Raw genomic sequence first — 24,265 nt, forward strand, 5'->3', positions numbered from 1 at the left:
TGAGGAACCACACTGCATGAGGAACCACTCTGCATGAGGAACCACACTGCATGAGGAACCACTCTGCATGAGGAACCACTCTGCATGAGGAACCACTCTGTATGAGGAATCACACTGCATGAGGAATCACACTGCATGAGGAATCACACTGCATGAGGAACCACACTGCATGAGGAATCACACTGCATGAGGAATCACACTGCATGAGGAACCACACTGCATGAGGAACCACTCTGCATGAGGAATCACACTGCATGAGGAACCACACTGCATGAGGAACCACTCTGCATGAGGAATCACACTGCATGAGGAATCACTCTGCATGAGGAACCACTCTGCATGAGGAATCACACTGCATGAGGAATCACACTGCATGAGGAACCACTCTGCATGAGGAATCACACTGCATGAGGAACCACACTGCATGAGGAATCACACTGCATGAGGAATCACACTGCATGAGGAACCACTCTGCATGAGGAATCACACTGCATGAGGAATCACACTGCATGAGGAACCACTCTGCATGAGGAACCACTCTGCATGAGGATCCACTCTGCATGAGGAACCACTCTGCATGAGGAACCACTCTGCATGAGGAACCACACTGCATGAGGATCCACACTGCATGAAGAACCACACTGCATGAGGAACCACTCTGCATGAGGAACCACTCTGCATGAAGAACCACACTGCATGAGGAATCACACTGCATTAGGGGTAGTGAATTAGGGGTAGTGGTGGTCTAGTGGATAGTGAGTTGAACTAGTGAGTTCAAATCCCGCCTGAAACAAAAACAACAGTTCCTCCAGGGGGAATGTCCCTGTAATCTGTAATTGTAAATCGCTTTGGATTAAAAATTCTAAATTCTAGGAATCACACTGCATGAGGGGAATTAGACTGCATGAGGAATTGATGCTACCCTATAGATACATAGAGAGGAATTATACAAACCTTTTTGCGTCAGATGCAAATCTCAAATTTGGATTTGGCCCTGTGCAAAAAGCATTATACGAAACAATATGTGCCTGGTTGGTTGTAGACTAGATGATATGCTAGTGTTATCTCACTAGAGACCCACCGGTGGTGAATTCAGTGGTGGCAGAGCCACTCTTCTGGTCCTCCCTCCTGGCATACACCCCGACTGTGTAGTGGGTGGCAGGAACCAGGGAGCTCATCTCAAACTCCACCGTGTTCCCAGACACATGCTCTATCACTGGGGCCACTGGAGAGAACAGGGGGCAGGAGCCATGTTAAACAACAAGACAGAAATGTGACACGGTCTGGTGAAAAGGTCTCGCAAAATGACCAAAAAGCTTAATTGGATTCACTGTATAGTCTGCCGTAGACTACTGGGTTAGTGATACCATGGTTTGTAAACAAACATTATGTTTTAGGACGTGTTCAAAAGCAAGGACTGCGTGATCATCTAATTATGTGTAGTTATGTGTTTTTAGCATGTCGATGTTCTCTCAGCATGTTGTGATGCGCTAAACGTGCAGTTAGATGTTCATAGCGGTGTTTTTTCTTAGCTCCTACCTAGCTACCAACGCGATGGTAGCAAATGCGGTTTAAACGCGATGGTAGCAAATGCGGTTTAAACGCGATGGTAGCAAATGCGGTTTAAACGCGATGGTAGCAAATGCGGTTTAAACGCGATGGTAGCAAATGCGGTTTAAACGCGATGGTAGCAAATGCGGTTTAAACGCGATGGTAGCAAATGCGGTTTAAACGCGATGGTAGCAAATGCGGTTTAAACGCGATGGTAGCAAATGCGGTTTATTGGGTTTGAGCAGTGGTGTGCCGTCAGGGCCAGCAAGGCCTTCTCTGCTGGCCTAAACATCATCAGAATATACATTTTATTTTAATATATTTTTTCCACAAATATGTATTAATGATTCCCCATAGTCTATTCTCTTCATTTCATAGCTTTCCTCTTGGTTGCGCTGCTTCCAGTCTCCGATTGAGATTTGGAGGGCTGGCCTTTATGTTAGAGCTTTTATCCAATCAAAATGTGTTGCTAGGGGGCTCCAAAATCTGCCTGCCTGCACGTTAAGCGGTGCCGCGGATTCGACCTGTAACTTAACGTTGGAACGAGAAAACCTGTGGCGTTCCTAGTAAACCTACGTAGATGCGAGCAAAAGCAACAACGGAGCCTTCTGGAAGGCTCAATGATGTCAGCACCCAGCACGTCTTTTGATTGGATACGCACTATTGATACGCACTATTGATACGCACTATTGATATTCACTATTGAGATGCGTATATGCCGGTAGATGTGAAACTTTCGAAAGTGCGCAGGGAAACGGAGCATCACAACGAAAGCTTTCGTTGACTGATCGATAATACTGATCGATTGTGTCCTGTTTTTGGGTAAACAATAACTATCATTTAGGGGACACGATGAAAGCACCGAGTCCACAAACAGAGGAAACTACGTTGAGCTTATTTATTTTCTGGCTGAAAACAACCCAGATTTACATTACCACCTGTCCACAAACAAAGTGTTTACTGGGACGTCAGGCAAAATACAAAACGACCTGATTTTTGCTATTGCTTAAGTGATGGGAGAAGAGATCAAAATGGAGATTAAAAAGGCACCCTTTGTCGCTATTATGGTGGACGAGACGACAGACGTGGGTAATGTAGCGATCTTAAAGATGTTAGTTTAACACTCTTCATTGTAAATGCGGATTTATTGATTAAAAATGCTTCGGAAATATTAATATAACTCTGTTGTACTTGTCTGACTATGTTAAGGTGATGCAACGCCCGGTTATACTGTGTTTCTGTCTAGTTTCTAGAGCCATGCCGTCATAACGATGGTATTAAGAGGTAGAATAATTCAGGTAGGAATGTGTCGGACATCACTGAAGGCCTAGGTGTGAAATGCACCGCCCGCCACTGGGTTTGAGGGATACCAACATTCAAATAAGCATGTTCTTCTATTTCTTCTAACTAATTTCAATTCAATTCTTCAACTATTTTCAATAATTTCAATGTATGACACATCACGTGAAAGCTTAAAATGCCCTTTCATATCCTGTAAAAAAAAAACTGAAAAATGACCGTGCCCTACTTGGGGCCTTTTTCACCAGACCCTGTCACAAACACACTGTGTAATGTGTTGTTTGATGCCAAGTGATCACATTTAACATCGACAAATAAAAAAGATAAAGAAAGAGTGACACACACTCACATACACACACACACACACACACACACACACACCTGAATCTGCACTGTAGGTGATGACGTAGCCATCGATGGTAGCCATAGCGGGTTGCCATAGCAGCAAGGCCGTGGTGTCTGTGACGTTGATGGCAGACAGACCCTGTGGCTGGTCCAGAGCTGAGGACGACACAGACAGACTCTGTTATCCCTGATACACAACAACAGTCTGGTCAGCTCTGGGTACACAGCCTCGGAGCACACCAAATCTGATTAGACAGATCATAAAATGTTCATGTGAGATACAAGTTACAGCAGCCATAACAGGTCAAAAACAGGTTAAATATGAATGTGTGGAGGATAGTGACCTGCAGATGACATCTGCACATTTTTCAAAAATAATTGACAGGGGTGATTGAGCGCAGAGTGAGAAGAGTCATTTAGCATGCATACTGTATTGACTGGGAATCAATAGTGTATGCCATTGATTACTGAAATGCTCATAATATACTGTATCTAATCATGGATAGAAATGACATGTTGCACGATAAAGTATTTTCACAACACAGTTTGATATAATGTAACGTATATGTATTGCTAATGAAAACAAATGGTGTAGTTACCACTGGTACTCCTATCTGAATATTTTAATTCTATTTCTGTCATTTATTGTTGTGTGTGGAGGGTTCTTCTCTGTGATGTGTTTTGTGATGCTCACCAACAACTGAGGCCGTGAGCATTGCTGACTGAGTTATTTGTTGTTATGTAAGTTGTTATATGTTTTGTGATGTTATGTATGTTGATGTTATTCTTCTTTGTTATATGTTTTGTGATGATTTCTTGTATATGTTTTGTGTGGACCCCAGGAAGAGTAGCTGATGCTTTGCATAAGCTAATGGGGATGCTAATAAATCAAATCAAATCATGTTGGGTCATGTTATGTAACGCAAATCTGAACTACTGTATATGCCGTAACAGACCTGTGGTAACAGTGGCTGTCTCTGGGTCACTTTCCTCCAGGCCCTTCACAGCTGTGACAGTCGCCTCGTATGTCAACCCTGGAACCATGTTGACCAGCAAAACCTGGGACTCATTCCCATCCACCGTGACTGCCATAGGACCACCTATGGATGGGGAAAACAGGTTACATTAACCTTATATCAAACCAAATTGTAATAAACATTTTGGAGATCTATAAAAGCTAATACTGTGAAAGATGAATATGCTGTAACTGTTCATTTTCATTTATTTTGAAACATTCTTAAAAATAATGTATGGAATACATTGTTTATGCTCTTCTCCACCAGAGGGCGCACTCCTCCTTGTGTGAGGAGACCCGGTGTGTGTATGTTAATGGTGGAGACTGAATTCCACGTAAATGTGAAAATTGTCACAGGAATACTTTGAGGTAAGCCGTGAAGTGCTAGTGTACACAGTTTGAATATTAGTCCAACTGAAGAAAGTTATCATGGAGAAAGTTAGCATGGTTAGCATGAGCAATTTAGCAAATATGAAGGATATGAATCTCCACTAACTTGCATGGGTGGAAGGGTACTGTTGTGTCTGACGTATGCCTGAGAACTCACCTCCCTCGCGGGCCAAATAGACGATGCGGTAGCTGTCCACTTTGCCACGAGGCACGGTCCAGTGGAGGATGGCTGAGGTGTCAGTCGCATCTGAGAAGTGAACACCTTTTGGAGTACCCAGGCCTGGCACAGTATGGTGGTGGGGGTAAGGTTAAAAAGGACACAACACAGAACATAGATTAGGTAAATCTGTACTAGCTCATTTGACGTTTGATTGGGAAATCAATACTTCTGAGACATTGTGTTGGTCAATTTGGTGCCAACAACAACATCATCATGGAGAAACCAGCTGAGAAAACAGAGTTACTGAGAAAACACTGGCACCAAGGCCAAACTCATAGAAATAGATTGCTTGGAAGATTTACGGTAATAAGATATCCCATAACCAATGTCTTTGTTTTTAGCCCCATGAACATAGAAATGAACAGCACCAAGTGACCACTTTTGTCAGAGTAAATGACTATGAAGATAATGAGAGATGCCTAACTAACACCACACTGAAGCTGATCTGCATTAGCCCCAGGAAGTAAACATAGAAAGCATGCAACAACCCAGAGTTAGGCCTGAATGTTAAATGATGCTGAACCTTGACCTCATCAGCACAACCACCATTGGGAAGAAAGAAAACCCATTCAAAACGAAATGTCTAAATATTCACCAGAACAAAAAACTGTTTAAAACAGAGTTTAGAGTTGTGTGAGATATGCAGTCAGGCCAAAATTGTGCTTTCTTGGTTTTTCTGAAAAATACCTGTTCTGGCAACGCCAGTAATTGGTTGGGAGCGATGTTCCAACGTGACCCCATACAGCTCGATTTCGTATTCGGTGCCTCCAGTGAGCCCAGTTAACACCTTGGTTCGCTCGTCACCGAGGACGTTGTATTCTTGCGGATGAGCTACCTTCTTGGCGTCCCTAATTTTGATAGCAAATCTATCAAACATGCCCTCATCTGCTGTCCACGACAGACGGAAACTTTCAGCCGTGATGTCCGAGATGAACATGTGCTCCACTTCTGGCTCTGCCTCTGGTTGGAAAGGGAATATAATAACGCAACTATTTTTCTTCGTTTTGCGAGCACCATTCAAAGTAGAGGAGGCGAATGGCGGGTTCGGAGACGGTCGACAATCAGGCGGGAAAAGTGAGTTACCGGTTAGGCCTTCTTCGCCACCACCAATATGCCATGCTATCACAAATTAGTTCAAAACATTGCACGAAGTTATAGAAGGGCACAATGCATTACTCGACTTTGTGAGTGTATTGAGGAATAGACACATTGGTTGTTGTAGATACATTTATTGAAGTCAGTTTATAAAGTTGACATCCATACACCCTCTGTTGCAAAGGTTGTTGGCAAACAATCTCGTTAAACCAGATCCTCCATGCGTCCTCAAGGCCAGCCTGGGTGCATTCAGTGCATTCAAAGATCAAGAAACAAATTAGATGAGAGGTTGAATCAACTGACATTCCATGCTCAAAATGCCATATTGATTCGTCTGTGTTTTCCAGCTTATGCTAACCTTTGCAAAGTTGATTAATTAACTGTTATTCATTGGCCCGGTAACCATCCTCTGTAGTTTTCAACTGAAAACAAAGACAGACTGGCTATATTCATTAATAAATGATTGGAGAAACTTAGAAATGGCTTTTATCACCCAAGAACATTTAGCGGTGACAATGGTGTGACAGTGATAAGTGTCCACTGTGAAACGCATCCTTTTGCAGTGTCCTAATGAGGAATCTGAGGGAAAACACAGCTTCAAATATGAACACAGACAGACATGTGCTTGCTCATATTTTTGGGAGATAGAGGAAACAGCCGAGCACCACACGCTTCTTCGCTGTAACTAAGATGCATAACTGAGAACACAGGCAAGATCTGAAAGTTTGAAAAAACAGGAGGAAGAAGAGATGAAGTGTAAACAGATTGTTCTGGAAGAGAGTGATGTTGTAGGAGGTAGCTGGGTTGTGTAGAGGCCTCCCCACCAAAGTATGGGTATCAATATTTCATCATCTTTTTATGATCCAGTTTGAGATCAACAGACAACTTGTTTTTCAGCTACTATGGCAACTCTTGTGAAAGGTGAAGGCAAATTACATGAAATATTACCAAAATATCACCCAGCATCAAAACTATGCCATGGACCTATACAGTACATAAGAGATTGTGATCTACCCTAGCTGTGATGGAGAGGCCTCTTGGCACAGGGCCGAATCCTAACCCCTAATATGGAGATTTCTCCGCACCCACATCTTGTCTAAGTTAGGATTCAGCCCTCAATGTGCAGTGTGGGTGGTACCTGTCACAGCCACTGTGGTCAGCGACCGAGAGTGCAGCCCAGACCTGGACACCCCAGTCAGCCTGACCTCATAGCCTATGCCAGTGATCAGGCCCCAGATGTCCAGGTGGCTCTGGTTGCCAGGCACAGAGAACTCCTGGGGCTCCAGCAACCAGCCTGAATCTGACACCACTATCTGAAAATGGCTGAAACCACCACCAGGGGGAGCCCCGTCCTGCTGCTGATGCACCTCCCAGGACACACGGAAGCCATATGGGGTTATGTCCGAAATTGTCAAGTTTTTCACTCTGGGCAGTGGAGCTGGAAGCAAGGGTCAGTTTTTGGTTTGGTTTTTTTTTTTCATAGAGGAAGGAGGATTAGATGAGGGAGGAAGGGATAAGGCGTAGTCAGAATACATATGGTGATTGATGTGGGCAATGATTGCAAAAGTACAGTATTTCTGTGCAGTGAATTCAACTTTTTCTCTATTTTAATATATTGTAGCTGGGCCTGTGATGCCTACCTCAATCAAATGACGAAACTCATGGCATGCACATGCATAGATCAACTTAAAGTGACACATTAATAATCATAAAGCATGGGTCTCCATCTCCTGGAATGACATGCAGCTACTGTACAAGCCAAAGTATAAACTCGTAGTTCAACCAATCCTTGTCCATTATGTCCATAAGAGGAGATACATTTCTTTGAAATGCACACTTGAACAATGTATCAAAACCTGCAAGATCTAGGAGTCAAGTCAAAATGTAAAAAAAATCCAAATGATCTTATCCTGTGCAAGGACATGCAATCTTGTTCCTGCCAAACATCTCAACAAAGTCAGGCCAGGCTAAGGCTAAAGTGTCATGTTTCATTCTAAACAATACCTAACCAAGGTGAGAGTCATGCTTCATGCACAATGATTTGGATATTAATCAGTCCTTTCAGAGCTGTGATAAGAGCTGAAGATATGAGTAAATTACATAGTACCTGTGACGGTATGGGCTAAGAGGGAGGGAGTACGGCGCCCATGAGAGATACCGTACAGCTCAATGTCATAGGCAGTGGCGTCTGCCAGGCCAGGGACAGTAACCTTAGGTACTTCGCCAGATGGCCTGAACTCCAGTGTATCAAACAGCTGTTCGGAGTCAGTGACTCGTACCACAAAGCCATGGAAGTGGCCTGCCAGTGTACTCCAGGACAGGGTGAAGTTATCATGGCTTATGTCCGACACAGCTATAGGGCCTAATTGTGGGACAGCCTCTGCACAAAAGAGAATGTTGATTTTCAATTAGGGGGATGTAAGGGCTTTCAGAGATTTGATTTCTCATCAGGAACCATCACATGGGTCAGTGATAGTCACAGAACTTGGATTTGGGTAATGTTACACATTAAGCTATTTTGGTCACTTCGCTTTGATTTAAAAATCTAAAGAAATGCATGCAGTGCAATACCTGTGGTAGCTACAGCGAATAGGGGCGGTGTATTTTGTCCACCGGTGCTGGTGTACAGTTTGATGTTGTAGCTTGTGCTCCCTTTGAGCCCGGCCATAACTGTGGAGCGCGCCCCTCCAGACAGAGTGCGCCCCATCGCATGTGAGGGTATAGCAGACTCTCTGACTTCTACTACAAAGTTATCAAAAGCCTTCTCTCCAGTCCTCCAAGACAGTGAGAATCTGTCTGAGGTAATGTTAGAGACAACTAGCCTGGACAGGTCAGGCTCTGCAGCTACAGGGGAGAGAAAAGTCAGTGTTTATGTTTTTTAGGTGCTACATTCTTGTTTTCCTTATATAATGACGTTATCCAGTGTGCAAACGTTATGTCATGGAAATAAACGAACAATTGTTGAAATAGGGAGGAAGATCATTAAGAAACAGGACCTAAACAAACGAGATGGAAGAACCAAATACCTGTTGAGGCAACAATACTGACAGCATGGGTTCGTGATCCTTTGACAGTCCCATAGAGGTAGGCTATATAGTCAGTGCTGGGCCTTAGCCCTGCAATGTCATGGGACATTGCATTGTGGGATATATTATATTCCTCTGGCTCTCTCTGCCAATCAGAATCAATAATCTCCAGGACGTAACCATCAAAGTGTCCCTCAGTGCCATTCCAGGAGATTGAGAAGCTCTCTGATGTTAAGTTAGACACATACAGATTGCCAACCACTGGCTCGCTCACTAAAGGAAGAAACAGTTATTGGATTTTCACTTAAGCTAAATGTGGAACACATAATGCCTATAATGAATTGTATTCTAGTATATATACAGTATATCCCGCTGTAAAATACTCAGTCATTTATCTACCAAAATACTTGTTTAAAAGGTGGTGATAATATATCATAATTTCCCTCATTGATTGTAATATATGAGAAAAATAAGTGCAATTTTACATGGCACTCACCTCCCCCCTTGCCATTCTGGATAGTCTTTGATAGCACTTCATTGAAAAATTAATGACGTGCACATTTTCATACTGACAATACAACAATGAAGTGTGGGATGTTTAGTCGAGAGTAAAAGAGGAATGTGTTTCACAGTAACTAATACAGCAGGAAGTTAGGAACTAATCGTAATGTGGAAAACACCACATATGTACAGTTTTAGTTAGTTTTAGCATAATACGAGGCATGAAAGTGATTTATTATGGTCTATTTTGTGGTTCAATAATCGCTATTCCAATTTTGGCCTTAGATGGAAACATCATAAGGCAACAATAAAACAGCCTCATGTGTTTCTATATAAGTATGCAGCTGGTAAAGAATCTACCTGGGATCTGAGCTAGATGTGTGTATGTTGTTCACAGACAAGAAAGTGAAAGACATTGACACCAACACAACAAGGGGACGTGACAGACGGAGAGCTGAAGTGCCAGACAGTGAAAGAGAGGGAAAAGAGAGACGAGAGCCTCGTGACAGTAGGCTGCACTAAAGCACTGACACGTATCCTTGATGAAACGACTGTCTACAGTAGTTGACTTTAGTGTGAACAATGTGTCTAAGAGACATACTGTAGGACGTGTTAGTGACGTAGCACACTGCCAAGCCCGTACAAGAGAGTCTGTCTGGCTGGCACTAACGATGTTAACAACATGGATGATTGATGATGTTAGAGGACAAGACTCGCATGCCTTTTGGACAAAGGGTGCGTTCGAAAATACGCTCTGGAAAACTGCTCTGAACACTCAGAGCGCTCTGGTTTCAACCGAAATCGGAATGGTCGGAGAGCACCCCGGGTGCTCAGAGTGTATTTACGAACACACCCTAAATCTATTGCAGTTTAAGGTTGGTAACAAGGGGAGAGGAATGTTCTCTGGCATTCAAGCTGTGGTTACATTCATGATCACATGCATAGATGCATAGAGTATGATGAAAGGGGGGCATTCAGTAAAGCTGTTAGTTGGAATACCAGGTGGACAAAGAATTTTAGACACTAATAACTTGGAATCCTACTCTATATATTATTTTTATAAATATTTTTTTTTACAGGACTACAGGTTATCATTGAATTTTCTACCACCTGGATATTCCAATGGAAATAGGGATTTAACCCCATTCTATGACAAGACGAGTTATCAGAAACAGACAAACATTCAGACTGACCGTTGCCTGTAAACTGTCATTTTCCTTTGTAAAAAAACACAACCGCAGTCTCTGTCGTGCTCAAACTGTCAGACCTCAAATATCACTCAGGCATTCTGTGATCACTTAGTTCAAGCATGACTGTCAACAAGCACTATTAGTTAATCAACTACTCAGTCTGTGAGATGGGAGGGGGGGGGGGGGGTGGGTGATGAGATGAGATGAGGATGAATCTACACATTTTGTGGGTTTTAAGGGGGGGGGGTTGTTTTTTCTTTTGCAATCATTGCAGCACACATCACATCAAAACTCACCACGATGCAGGTAATGTTGGGGAGGGGCGCCATGCACTTTGGGTAATGGTATGAAATGGGAGGAGGGAGCGGGACAAGATGAGGTGGGTCACTTGCAGGCAGGCTGCTTGTTTCAATAAAGGGTGCGCGACCCAGCACCACCCTGCCATTTCTCAGCAAAACTGACACAGTGGCTGGAGGGTGAGAATGATAACATGGCATGTTTTGTTATAACGGAACAATCACATCGCTGTTGTGAATCAAAGGCTCATAGGGTTAACGTCATTATTCTTGCTTGCCCCCGTGCAGTGTGAATGTTGGAGTGGTGCTGTGCGGTGTACTGGAGATGCTGGAAGGCAGAGGTGCTTAGTAGTTGTTGTTATGTGGAGTGTGTTAGGAGTAACAGATGCACGTGGTGTGTGTGCGTGTGTGGTTCGACATACAGTAGATCCCGACTGGAATAGAAAGAAACCTGGTCAGGGAAACAAGGGAAGAAGCCAGAAGAATAATAAGATGGAGGGGTGGGGGGGACAGAACCCCCCTCGGACACAGCCATTGGGGGCAGGTACCTGTGCTGGCTTCGGTATACACAGGCTCCTGGAAGGAACCCTGGTAGACCCCGTACAGAGCAATCATGTAGGTGGAGTTGACACTCAGGCCAGAGATACCCAGACTCAGGGCATCCCCGGACAGCGTGAGGTTCTGGCTCTCCAGACCGCCCTCTAGGTTGGTCACCTCAATGACAAAGCTCTCAAAGTCTCCGTTCTCCGTGCCCCAGGACACATTGAAGCTGTCCCACGTCACATCAGAGGCGGTGAGGTTCACCACCTGAGGCCTCAGCTCCTCTGACAGACAAACAAGATTAGAGCGGGAGTCAATAAGGATACCGTTAACATGTTGAGAATCAAATAAATCAAGTTTGTGTATGTTGTTAGTTTTTTCACATCACGTCGTAAAGCTATGTCTCACAGTATAATCGTGTTTCGCGTCAGCTATACGCACTTGTAGGCGCGACGCTTTCCAAGATTATACTGTGGTGTGTTTCAGAGGCTCGTTAGTGTCAGTGGGTCGTCAAAGACACAGAACAGATGAAGACACAGGGATGGATCAGGGGAAGAATGGAATGAAAGAGGATGAAGATGAAGAATAGTATTTTCTGTGTGAAGGGATACAGCCATATATATTTGTGACTCTACGATCAATCTGTATTTTTCCCCCTCATGCTTCGCAGAGTGGGTAATTTGATATTGTTTCTTTTTAGAACTGTAACTGATTTGGCTGGAATTGTCTTTTTTATGACAAACTCTATTTCTATATTCCTCCGTTAATGGGATATGAGAATATAATTACAAATGGAAAAAATGGAATGGGTGAAACCGGTGAACATGGACAAAGGATGGAGAGAGAGAGAGATGACTGGTGACTCTGGATGGCTATGACAAGGAATCTCTGCTCCATAGTATACCTGTATTGACAACAGCACGGAGAGGTTGAGACTGTGCCCTCTCCACCATCCCATACAAAGAGACCTCATAACGTATCCCAGGGGACAACCCTGCTATTTGGGCCCTCCTGGCACTTCCTGGTACTGCGGTCACATGAGCTTGTGCCATTCCTGACAGGGCATTCAGCTCCACCAAGAAGCTATCATAGACCTCCTCAGGTGCTGACCAGGCTAGCTTCACACTAGTAGAGGTCACATCTGTCACACTGAGGTCCCTCGGTACATCCAGGCTGGAGCCCTCCGGCTGGGCCCCAGAGCCCAGACCCTCAGTGGGAGAGAAGGACGACGGCCCCTCTGTGTTTAGAGGGATGAGGGGAATGGCTGTTGGACGGACAGCTCCCGTGGCGAGAGCTGACCGAGACGTCGGAGGAGTGTTTTTGACACTCAGAGCAATTACATCAGGAGAGGTAGACTTGGGTGCTAAACGAAAGTACATTCAAAAGGATTAAACGTGTGATTGTTTACCTCCGAAGGTGCAACACAGAAACAAAAGAGAAATGTTTTAACCTGCGGGGAGAAGATTTGTTTCAAATAAATGACTGGTGATGCAACAGATGGAAACCAATGTACACATAAACATCATGATAGATAATAGTAACACAATGGTTATCATTTTCATCATCATTTTCGGACTTCTACCTATTGAGGATCGAAGAGGTGAATGTGGTTTTCCTTCGTCACCCTCATCTCTCAAGGCACTAGTTATTGTCCCTGCTTAAATGCAGGACCATACAGCAGGTATCCACATGCATGGGAGACACACTGTGCATTCACGCCGAGCAGCTCCTATGTTAATGGCACCTGAATGAGCACCATTAACTGTTGAAGGTTCTGCGTAGTCCACCGGAGCGGAAGTACACAGTACACTTCAAACGGATGAAAAAGCCATGCACTGTCTGCCAACGTTCTCTGGAGAACCGACATCAAACACCACTCGGTGCTGTTGGAGAGTTTGTTGTGCTGTAGGTACAGTTCTATCATTTCAAGATGCATAAGACGACTCTGACGTTGTTATGTGTTCACTTCTGAGAACAACGATGCAGTATGAATGAGGATTGCAGGCAATGAGTGAATCGGATGGATTGTTTTGCACAGATCTGCAAGCGAGCAAATTGTTGCTTTTAGAAGCTCAAATGAAGGAGGAAATCGGTGTAGCAAAGATACTGTCATTGGCTGAATGTTACTGTGTTCCACATTGGAGACATTGTGCCCAATTGGAAGTGCCGATTCTGAGGAAAAGGCATACTGCTTACTACAAAAGCTTATAGTCATCAACACACAGGTACCGTAGCATAGTACATTGTGAATAACAGTTTTCTATAAAACAACATTGACACTTGGCACTTGATTTGGTCATGTCTTTCATCGAACTTTCTATTACTACAAAGACATTAATTCCTCCTTGTATTTTGAGAGCAACACTCACTGTGTGACAGGGCTGGCTTCCTAAGCATGCAACAAGTGCCTGGATGGGATGAATCTGTGAAGATGTTGAGTCGTTGATTGTCTTACAGTAATCAACATGGTGGTCATGCCATGCTCATTGCTCTTCTGCAGATCAAGATATTGATCATCATAATACAGTCATGCTAAGGTTTGGAGTCTAAACATATCATTTTTTCAATCCTGAAATGACAGAATATTGATCCAAGTAGGCCTGAAAGGAGAGATGTTTCAACAACAGTAGAGGATGTGTCTGTTAGGCATGCAGCCCAAAAGAAAAGCATATACCTGTAACAGCAACTGCTTCAAGCGGCGAGGATCGTTGGCTATTGATTACTCCGTAAAGCGCTATTTGATATTCTGTAGATGCATTCAGGCCTTGGATTATAGAACTTGTGGCATCTCCATGGAGATGGACCTCTTTTATATCCCATAATCCCAGAGTGTCTCTACATTCTACAGTATAACTATCATAGACAATGTGTGCCTTTGTTTCCCACAAGAGGTGAAATCCATCAGACGTAATGCCTGAGACAGTCAAGGCTCCCAGCTCATCCTCAAGCCCCATCCCTGAGAACTGGGGATCAGAGGCATCTAAAGACACAAAGCTAATGATATTGTCCTCCGAGCCTGTGAGAGTCGTAAGCTCAGGGACCGAGTCAGCTAAATAAAACGTGAAAGACGCTACAAGAAAAACACAAAGGCACAAATCAAAATAAGGGAGACAGAGATTGTGTGTGCATGTTACGGCACTGTTACTGATACGAGTGTTGTTCAAATCTTCCTCTCAGCAGTAAACTATCCAACTATTGGAATCCTGGCCTGGGTAATTCCAGATTCCTCTTGAAATATATCAGAGGAAATTACTTCACTTCCAACAACATGTCCTATGAAATACATTTGGTTTGGAAAAGCTGCACCCAAGCCAATCGAGCAGATGGCGTCCTTCATGTTTTTTTTTATATCTCTCTTCATATGAAATACAGTACAATTCAAATAATTGAGCAATAGGAACAGTAAAAAACAGCCAAATAGTTCTCATCAGAAGCTATGATTTAAACCAAGTTTCAAAGCACATCTGAGTTTATATAAAATACTAACATAATAAAGTGCTGCGGAACACTTTTCCGATAGGATCGACCGCACGGATCAGAGTAAGACGTCTGTGTCGTGAAGACCTTGTTCCTGCTGTTCAACACTCACCTGTGGATGCAGACACGGTAGCAGGTGCGCTCTTCCTCTGGCCTCTCTCTGCGGTCAGAGTGATGGTGTACAGCATGCCAGGGATTAGGTGAGGAAGGATGTAGGTGGTAGCTGTTGCAGGTACCTCCACTTCCTCCCTCCTGCCTTCTCTGGAGATCAACACGAGCCTGTAGATGTTGAATTTGGCCCGGGGTCTTCTCCACACCAGGGTCATGCTGGTCTCTGTGGATTCACTCACTTCCAGATCCTTGGGCGCATCGAGGTCTGTGGCGGGTATAGTTTTCAATCAGTGTGTTACGTATTCAATTGATATTGCCAACAGTATGCCTTGTTATTACCATGCGTTAGGGGGGGTGCTCTACGGCACCCGGTTAGTGTAACTGGTAACATTGTTGTGATGCTAGTAAAGCAGAGTGTACATGGGTATCAACGCCTCGACCTGCATTCTTGTGTGGCTCTCTCAATAACAAGTGTATCTTTCTATTATGTAATAGCGAACATAATACAGTGATTATCACACCTCGGGGGGATCTATTTGACTCGGATATTTGCTTCAACGGTGTGGTGTGGTGTTTATTTTCTGGTTGTGAGGTCTGTGAGGTCTTTCTGGGTTACTATTCCCAATTCAGTTCTAGGCATTATTCTAGACACCTCATCAATCATGTGAGCTCATTTACCTCATTCTGTTGCCCTGAAATGGTGTTGTGTTGGAAGATTGTTGTATTAGCTGCAGATGGTCAATGACATGTATGTATTTTTGGGGGGGTTTGATGAATGGGTATTTGGACAGCCGTTGAACAGTGGCTCTCACCAGTCGCTGCATTTGTAGTGGCCGGCTGGCTCTCTCTCTCGCCCTTCACGGCCGTCACTCCGATCCCATATTCTGTGCCCGGCTTCAGGCCTACAATACACAAGAGCAGAGGGAATGTAGCCTGCACATGATGAAGTGAACTGTTTCCTGACATTCATCCATTACATGAGAACACCATTTTGTGTAACCACGTTTAACCAGTCAGGATTTGTTCTTCTGTCGTCCTCACCAGTGATGGTGGCCTGGGTGGTGCCTCCCGGCCTGCAGGGAAACAGCTCCTCGCCATGCGAACCCCCGGCTATGGGGCTGTACTTGATCCGGTAGATGTCAACAGGTGCCAGACTGTTCCTCCACTCCAGGATGAAACTGTCTTCTGTCTGGGACAGGGTCTGCAGGTCCTTGGGGGCATCCAGGTCTGGGACAATGCAAGACGGGAAGTCATTATTATTCATTATTAAAGACACTTAGATTTAGATTTAGTCATCTAAAAATGTATTAGACCCCTATACTTTCTTTCATTTATTTTTTTGTTTCTTTTTATTTTACTACTCGATCTTTTCAGTTTGTAAAGCGTCTTTGAGTGTCTAGAGAAGCGCTACATTATAAGTCTAATGTATTATTATTATTATTATTATTATTATTATTATTAATTATGACAAGGACTCTGCACGAGCAAGCTAATGTTAGGCCGGGTTAGGGTTATTCTACTATGCCATTTCCACTTTTACCTGTGGTGAATATCTCAGAGACTGGCATGCTGGTCATGTCTCCTCTCCTGGAGACCAGGGAGACCTGATACTCCGTGTCTGGGCTCAGGCCGTCAAGGCTGTACTGGTTGTCTACGGAGGAGAGCTCCACGTTGGTCCTGTGTGAGGAGTCTGAGCTGGGTCCGTAGGACACGGTCACCCTGTCCACCTGGGCCACTGGCTGCAACCACGTGACCAGAGCAGAGGAGTGCGTCACGTCCTTCACCTCCATCTGACGTGGTCCATCGATCCCTGGAGATGAGACACAGTGAAGATGATGTTACAGTACATCATCCTTGTTGTTCTTATATCAATGGATCTGGTCGTTTGCAGATGAGAAGAGTCGAGAAGCTGTTGCTAGGTTTAGTGCTAAGGGCACCATAGTAGATGAAATAGTCCAAATGTTTGTTTATTGTTTATTGTTTATTGGAAGGATCCCCATTAGCTATTACCCATAGGCATGAGCTACTTTTAGTGGGGTCCACATTTAAAACATACTTTACAAATAACGTTTAAAACATACTTTTAAATGACAAATATCAAACATTTAAACCTACAAATCAAACAACTGTAAACCTACAGTTTAAATGTTTAAATGTGTTTAAATCATTTACGTGTCCTATCATTCTTCACTCCTGAAAGCTGTGATTAATTTCAGCCTGTATAAATACATTACCTACTGTAAGTCCATCAACAAGGAATTGTTAAATTAAATGGGGTCCATGCATGCAGGAGGTGCGCTTGTTTAGCCTGGCAAGCTATTCTTATTCTATAAACATCGAGGGGCATTTGACTACGTCATGTATGGATTAGTTGTGGGCAATAAAAGCTGAGGTATGCTCCAGTGAAGAGCTTATGGCACGGCTCAATGAAACATTTAAGATTTGTTATTGTTAGTTATTATATCAGATATATCATGCTGGGCTAAGGTTGACATTTGTTCCCTTTGGCAAAAACACTGTAAAATTGAGCTGTGAGAAAAGGCAGTGGGGGTTAAGCAATTGTTTCCATTCTATTGAGTAACTGTATGATGGTTCAATTGGACTCTACAGATGTTTTCCTGTGCGCACTTATTATTTGTGAGGTGTAAAGACTTTGTTCTTATCCACCCCAAACATTTATAGAATAATGTTCACCTCTCATGCAGACCCCTTCGCTGTCAACAATACCATATACAATATCAAGGAAGTCATTTACAGTTCCTTTATTGGATTATATATTGGATTAACTGTACTGTTCACTTTTAAAATCTTACTCCCTCCACCCATTTCACAATAATTACAAAAAGACAACCGATGGAGGACTGTTTTAAAGATACACCACTAGGTGTAGCTAAAAGGAGGTTTGCCGTGTTGCACTGTGTTCCTGTGCAGTGCTGTGTTGTTTTGTGTTGTCTGTGCTGTGTTGTGTTGTGTTATCTGTGTTGTGTTGTGTTATCTGTGCTGTGCTGTGCTGTGTTGTGTTGTGTTGTGTTATCTGTGCTGTGTTGTGTTGTGTTGTGTTATCTGTGCTGTGCTGTGCTGTGTTGTGTTGTGTTGTGTTATCTGTGCTGTGTTGTGTTGCGTTGTGTTATCTGTGCTGTGTTGTGTTGTGCTGTGCTGTGTTGTTTTGTGTTGTCTGTTTTGTGTTGTCTGTGCTGTGTTGTGTTGTGTTATCTGTGCTGTGCTGTGTTGTGTTATCTGTGCTGTGCTGTGTTGTGTTGTGTTGTGTTGTGTTATGTTGTGTTATGTCGTGTTGTGTTATCTGTGCTGTGCTGTGTTGTGGTGTGTTATCTGTGTTGTGTTATCTGTACTGTACTGTGTTGTGTTGTGTTGTGTTATCTGTGTTGTGTTGTGTTGTGTTGTGTTATCTGTGTTGTGTTGTGTTGTGTTGTGTTATCTGTGTTGTGTTGTGTTGTGTTATCTGTGTTGTGTTGTGTTATCTGTGTTGTGTTGTGTTGTGTTGTGTTGTGTTGTGTTATCTGTGCTGTGTTGTGTTGTGTTGTGTTGTGTTATCTGTGCTGTGTTGTATGATGTGGTGTGGTGTAAACTCACTGGTCATGATGGTCTTAGTTGTCTGAGGTCCTCTTGTGTTGTTCTTGATGATGCCCAGAGAGACCTCGTATTCCTGACCTGGACCAAGGCCCTCCTGCACGGAAGTGGTCTGAGAAGACGGAAGGCTGCTCAGGATTTTTCCGTTCGTCTCTTTCTAAAATGAAAAAAAATATGTGCAGTTTAAAGCCAACTTTATACAGCACCACCAACTCTATACAAGGGGTGGGGGGGTTGGGGGTTGTTCCAATTACTGTAAGCAAGGCTACATTTTTTTTTATACTGTTGGATTCTGATATCAATAACATTTTACTGCCTTCAACAATACTGCAAAAAAAATGCACATTGAGCACATGGTAATATGAAATGTTGATCATGGATAACAGCTCCATTGCACGAGGGCAATAAAGCTAAATTAAGCTCATTTGCACGGGAAGAAAGGACTGAAACCAATTAACACTGCAGAGCATGGTCTGGCAGTGACAGTAACCCCGCCCCCCACCCCGATGTCTGAGACAATGCAGCTTTCACTCATCACATTACAACAAAGTACAGTATCAGATGTGTCCTCTTTATACTACATCTCAGATTGTCACTGAGGAATCCTCCCTCTAACCGGATGTCATCGATTCCTTAGTTAGGACCACATCACTGCAGACAATAAGCAGCAGCGAAACATTCCCAGATCAGCGAGTTCAAACCCAGCTTGTTTTCCCCAGAATTGCAACATCTTTTGTTTGAAAAGGCTCAACACCGCCCAGTTGTCCCTGCTAATTTATCAAATCCTAGTCGAGATTCAGCAGTGCAATGTTAAACGTTTTTTCTTTTTTTTTTGAGTGGGGCAGTCCCACTCATATTTTTCATTTTATTGACAGATACAGTAGAGATTTAGACAGGAAGGATGGGTGAGAGAGAGAGAAGGAATGACATGCAGGATATGTCCCCGGCCGGAATCGAACCGGGGACCCTGCGGTTAAATGGTCAACACTTAAACCGCTACGCCACCTAAGCACCCCTGGCAGCAGTGAAATCTTGTGGAGAGATGGATAGACTAACCGTGTTGCGGAAGTACAGCTCCCAGCCATCAAAGGGAACGTCCAGCTGGTCCCACAGTACCTCCACTGAGGTCTCCCTCACGGATTTGAACTTCAAGCCCTCTGGCTGTGGGAGATCTGGCAGGACGGAGACAAAGGGGATACTCAGTGCCTGCTCTAAATGTTGTATCAAGACATCTGTGTCAAATAAACCTTTTGTTTGTGTGTATTCAAACATTCTAAAACATTCTTTAGCAATTGCTTTGTAACTGCATATTTGATTTGATTTGATTTGATCTTTATTTATCTCGAACATTTCAACCATAAAAACACACACATTTGTAATAACAAAAAATAACAAAAAATAAATATTAATCTGGTTTTTTACACAACTGGAATAAAAACTGTTAGTTAATGACTAAATCATTATGTAAGAGTTAGAGTAAACAGGTTCTCAGGTTGATTACAGGTTCAGATACGTAGAGCCTTACATGTGGCCACCCTGGCACTGACAGGGATGCTCTTCTTGTTGCTTAGGATGGCATAAACGTTGATCTGGTACTCGATGCCTGGCTCCAGCTCCTTGACCGTGGCAGCGGTCCTGTCTCCGGGCACAGTGAACTCCATCAGCAGGCCTCCAGGGGCGGTGGGGGCGTAGGTGACCAGATACTCCGTCACCAACATCTCATTGTTCCAGGTCAGGTCCACCGTCTCTGTGGTGACCTCTGTTACAGCCAGGTCCTTCGGAGGAGAGACTGGAGACGAAAAAACAGTTTGTCTGACCTTTTTATTGTCTGCCTCAGATGGTTTCCCATGCCCTCAGCCACTAATGGTCCTCAATACAAAGCTAATGCTTTCAACAGACCCACATCTGGCCGTGGGGAAGGACCACCAAAAAACTTTGAGACAAAAGTACAGACAACTGAAACGCACAGAGCGTGCCGTGTAAAAGTGAAAGTTACAGTAGATTATATTTTTTTATCCGTTTCACAAAATCCCTTTCAGATTCATTAAATCTCTTATTTCGGGATTTGAATGTGGTTTTAGTATAAGAAAAGAAACAGCATGTGGAAAATATATAATTGGATTTGCTCTGGCAAGCAAACACATGGAAATAAAAAAAAGAAATGGTTGGTTTATGGCGTTTATGGCTTACCTTCTGAACAATCCTCTCCGATGTACCCCTCCTCACAGACACACTGTCCGTTCACACAGCGGCCACTGTCCTGGCAGTTGTTTAGGCAGCCCAGCTCCCCACAGTCGTCTCCCACGTAGGCGGCCTCACACTCGCACTTCCCGTTGACGCAGCGCCCTCTGTTGTTGCAGTTCTCGGGGCAGGTGAGCTCAGAGCAGTCCTCCCCTGAATAGCCCTCCTGGCAGACACATGTGCCATCCACACAGGCTCCTCTGGCCAGACAGTCGTTGGGACAGGCCTTCTGACTGCAGTCGTCCTCTGTGAAGCCTTCGTTGCAGACGCACTGGCCGTCGACACACCGGCCGCGGTTCTGGCAGTTGTTAGGACAGGTCAGCTCACTGCAGTCCTCGCCGGTGAAACCGGTGAAGCACACACACCGGCCATCCACACAGTCTCCACGGCCATAGCAGTTAGCTGGGCAGGTTTTGATGCTGCAGTCCTCTCCTGCGAACCCTTCCTCACACACACATTGCCCGTTGACACACTGGCCCCGGTCCATACAATCGTTGGGGCAGGAGAGCTCAGAGCAGTCCTCTCCCTGGAAGCCGATGTCACAGACGCACTGTCCGTTGGCGCATTGTCCTCTGTTCTGGCAGTTGTTGGGGCAAGACAGCTCACTGCAGTCCTCTCCTTGGTAGCCGGTGTCACAGATACACACTCCGCTGGAGCACGTACCTCTCTCGTTGCAGTCGTTGGGGCAGGTGAGGACGGAGCAGTCTTCTCCGGTGTAGCCGGCACTGCAGACACAGCGGCCGTCCACACAGAAGCCGTTCCCCAGGCAGTCGTTGGGACAGGTCTGTACCCCACAGTCCTCCCCGGTGAAGCCGTCGTCGCAGTAGCAGGTGCCGTTGATGCAGAGGCCGCGGTCGTAGCAGTCGTTGGGGCAGATGAGCTCGGAGCAGTCGAAGCCGGACCAGGGCTCGTCACACTGACACTCTTCGTCCACGCACTTCCCGCGGCCCAGGCAGTTATTCAGGCAGTTGGTCTGAGAGCAGTCGTCACCGGTGAAACCTTCAGCACAGACACAGACGCCGCCCAGGCATTGGCCGTTCTCACCGCAGTCCACAGGGCAGAGGAGGAGAGAACAGTCTTCGCCGGAGAAGCCCTCGAAGCAGACACATCTGCCGTCCACACAGCGGCCTTGATCCTGGCAGTCGTTGGGGCATTCGGACTCGGTGCAGTTGGGTCCCGTCCAGCCAGGCTCACATACACAGCCACAGACATCAGCACTGTAGTTACCATGACCGTTGCAGTAAGGCTTGGTCCCCACCTCACCTTTGAAGAATGTAAGAGTTTGAGGTCAGAACTTTTTTTGGGAATGTTTTGTGTAATCAGCAATACTTCCTGTACACCAAAGCCTCTAATCAGTATAGTGGCCAACTACTTCTAAATTGATGACCTAGTATAGAACACAATAGAACGCATTATAAACCCACCCCACTTTTACAAAACAGATGTGCACCTAATGGAAAGAGAGTTAATGGGGGGATGCAGAATCCCTATGTGTCAGCTTAGCGTATTTGGAGTTACCTGGCGCAAAACAGAAATACGTCAAATCAGTCTTCAAACTATTTCTGACCTAAAAGTCAGATTTTCGTTTTTTTAGCTAACATTCAACTTGAAGCTTTGAAGTACCCACTCGTTATTTTTCCGAACAGTTTTACGTTCATTAAATAAGTATAATCTATCAACAAAATTAGCTTGTTTGTCATGCTTTTTCCGATGCGCTTGAGGGGGTGGGCTGAATTAACATGTATGCTTTCATTTGGGTGTGATTGGCTGTTGAGCTCGCTCAAGGGGGAGGAAGACAAAGGGCGCGTCTTTCAATGTTTTCATTCTGTGAGTGAGTACGTATTTCGAGTGTGTACATCGACGAACACTGCTTAGCTCAATGCATTGTTCAGTAATGACTGAAGGCACAATGAAAGTCCCCATGAAATGAACGTTTACTAGAACAACATACGGATTTCACGGGATCACCATACCGCAACACTTTCTGCTTTTGGGTGAGTAGCCTTTGTGTTTCCTTCTGTTTGTTTGTTTGTTTGTTTGTTTTAGGTTAGCCGCGTTAGCTAGCTAACATTAGCTAGCTAGTATGTTCTATCGTCGTATTGCCTAAGACTTTCTAAAACAATCCCATAGCATTATGCTGTTCTTATACGTTGTGTTGTTGATACTGTGTACTGTGTACAGTTATTTAACTGTTTTTCTTTTGTTACTTGGGTTGGGCAAGCCGCATTAGCTAGTTCTATACCAGGATATGTTTTGATCCCTGTCATCATCTTGTGCACAGGACACTATCATGACACCCATAGATATAATAGTGTATGTAGATGGTTGTGGCCCACTATACTGTACATAGAAAAAACTCTACTAACTCTACTAACTAATGGGTACAATACCTGTGACCTGATGAGCACTACAGCAGCCAGCGTCCCCAGAAGCACACTGATCCCTCAGCGTTGACACCTCTCCCTCCAGCATTTCCAGCCTGCTCAGAAGATCCTTCAGGTCTGGGAGCCCATCGCTACAGGAGCAAGCCTGCCTGGGGATGTTGATGCGGTGGGTGAAGACGATCTGGTTCTCCCCGCCCAGGGTGTGCTCGGTGGTGCGATGGCCTGAAGACGGAACTGCATCCCGGGTCTCGACCTCTGTCCCACCTGGGGAATCCAGGTCTACAGAACACAAGGAGCCGGCAGGAACGTTGATGTTATATACGTGGTTGAAGACTACTGGCTGGTCGCCGCTGGGGAGGGTGATGTTGTCTCCCCCGGCGGGGGTCAGGGTCTCTCGCCGATGCCGAAGCATTTTCTTCACCAGTCCAGCATGGCTTAGGCCAACAAGCGCAGTCAAGAGGAGGCAGCCTACAAGGCTTTTGGTACCCATTATTGGCACTATCTCGTGGACTAAGTATGTGAATATCAGACTAAACCTTCGAATTCAGGCCAATCCTGATAATGGTGGGAGTGTCCTGGAAGGTAAACAAAAATACATCAAGTCAAAGACAAATAATGATAATGTAAAGAGGGAGATATATCTACTGTATTAAATCTGTATATGTTAAGGCTTAACGTTTATTTGTATATTTTTTCTCCAGACCAAAAATGTACCCTTGAATATAAAGTCAACAGACCTTTATCACAAGAGTCTACCCTAATGGAGATCGTTAGACAGGAACACCTGCAAACAGGCCAGCTCTATTCTGTCTATTATAGCCTCTGTAACTAGAGCTGACAGCCCAACATGCAGACACTAAAAGACCAAGACATTCCAGATGGAGAGAGTAGGTGTATGTCATTACCTCATAATGGTGTGTCATTACCCCTTTTAATTGCACCCAATAAATGAATGTTAAAAGGTGAAAGTATTCGCCCCTTCCCTGTCTTACTCCT

At 44.5% G+C, this 24,265-nt stretch overlaps 1 protein-coding gene across 1 annotated transcript in view; it reads right to left on the reverse strand.

Moving 5' to 3' along the window:
- Nucleotides 1-23,759, reverse strand: part of LOC308156577 (tenascin-like) — a gene marked incomplete at both ends in the record, with an annotated part of 29,371 nt that extends 5,612 nt beyond the window's left edge. The window contains 21 exons of the mRNA XM_080529949.1: nucleotides 1,082-1,225; nucleotides 3,232-3,351; nucleotides 4,152-4,295; nucleotides 4,758-4,880; nucleotides 5,508-5,780; nucleotides 7,054-7,353; nucleotides 8,023-8,295; nucleotides 8,487-8,759; nucleotides 8,942-9,214; nucleotides 11,477-11,752; nucleotides 12,373-12,831; nucleotides 14,143-14,538; nucleotides 15,058-15,321; nucleotides 15,869-15,958; nucleotides 16,098-16,283; nucleotides 16,597-16,866; nucleotides 18,648-18,801; nucleotides 19,701-19,816; nucleotides 20,170-20,433; nucleotides 20,835-22,148; nucleotides 23,276-23,759. Coding sequence (XP_080386075.1) covers nucleotides 1,082-1,225; nucleotides 3,232-3,351; nucleotides 4,152-4,295; nucleotides 4,758-4,880; nucleotides 5,508-5,780; nucleotides 7,054-7,353; nucleotides 8,023-8,295; nucleotides 8,487-8,759; nucleotides 8,942-9,214; nucleotides 11,477-11,752; nucleotides 12,373-12,831; nucleotides 14,143-14,538; nucleotides 15,058-15,321; nucleotides 15,869-15,958; nucleotides 16,098-16,283; nucleotides 16,597-16,866; nucleotides 18,648-18,801; nucleotides 19,701-19,816; nucleotides 20,170-20,433; nucleotides 20,835-22,148; nucleotides 23,276-23,759 — 6,196 coding nt within the window. The remainder of the gene's footprint in view (nucleotides 1-1,081; nucleotides 1,226-3,231; nucleotides 3,352-4,151; nucleotides 4,296-4,757; nucleotides 4,881-5,507; nucleotides 5,781-7,053; nucleotides 7,354-8,022; nucleotides 8,296-8,486; nucleotides 8,760-8,941; nucleotides 9,215-11,476; nucleotides 11,753-12,372; nucleotides 12,832-14,142; nucleotides 14,539-15,057; nucleotides 15,322-15,868; nucleotides 15,959-16,097; nucleotides 16,284-16,596; nucleotides 16,867-18,647; nucleotides 18,802-19,700; nucleotides 19,817-20,169; nucleotides 20,434-20,834; nucleotides 22,149-23,275) is intronic.
- Nucleotides 23,760-24,265: the final 506 nt, after the last annotated feature.

The sequence above is a fragment of the Nansenia antarctica genome (assembly GCF_963989245.1).
Source record: "Nansenia antarctica genome assembly, chromosome: 4".
Lineage (NCBI taxonomy): Eukaryota > Metazoa > Chordata > Actinopteri > Argentiniformes > Microstomatidae > Nansenia > Nansenia antarctica.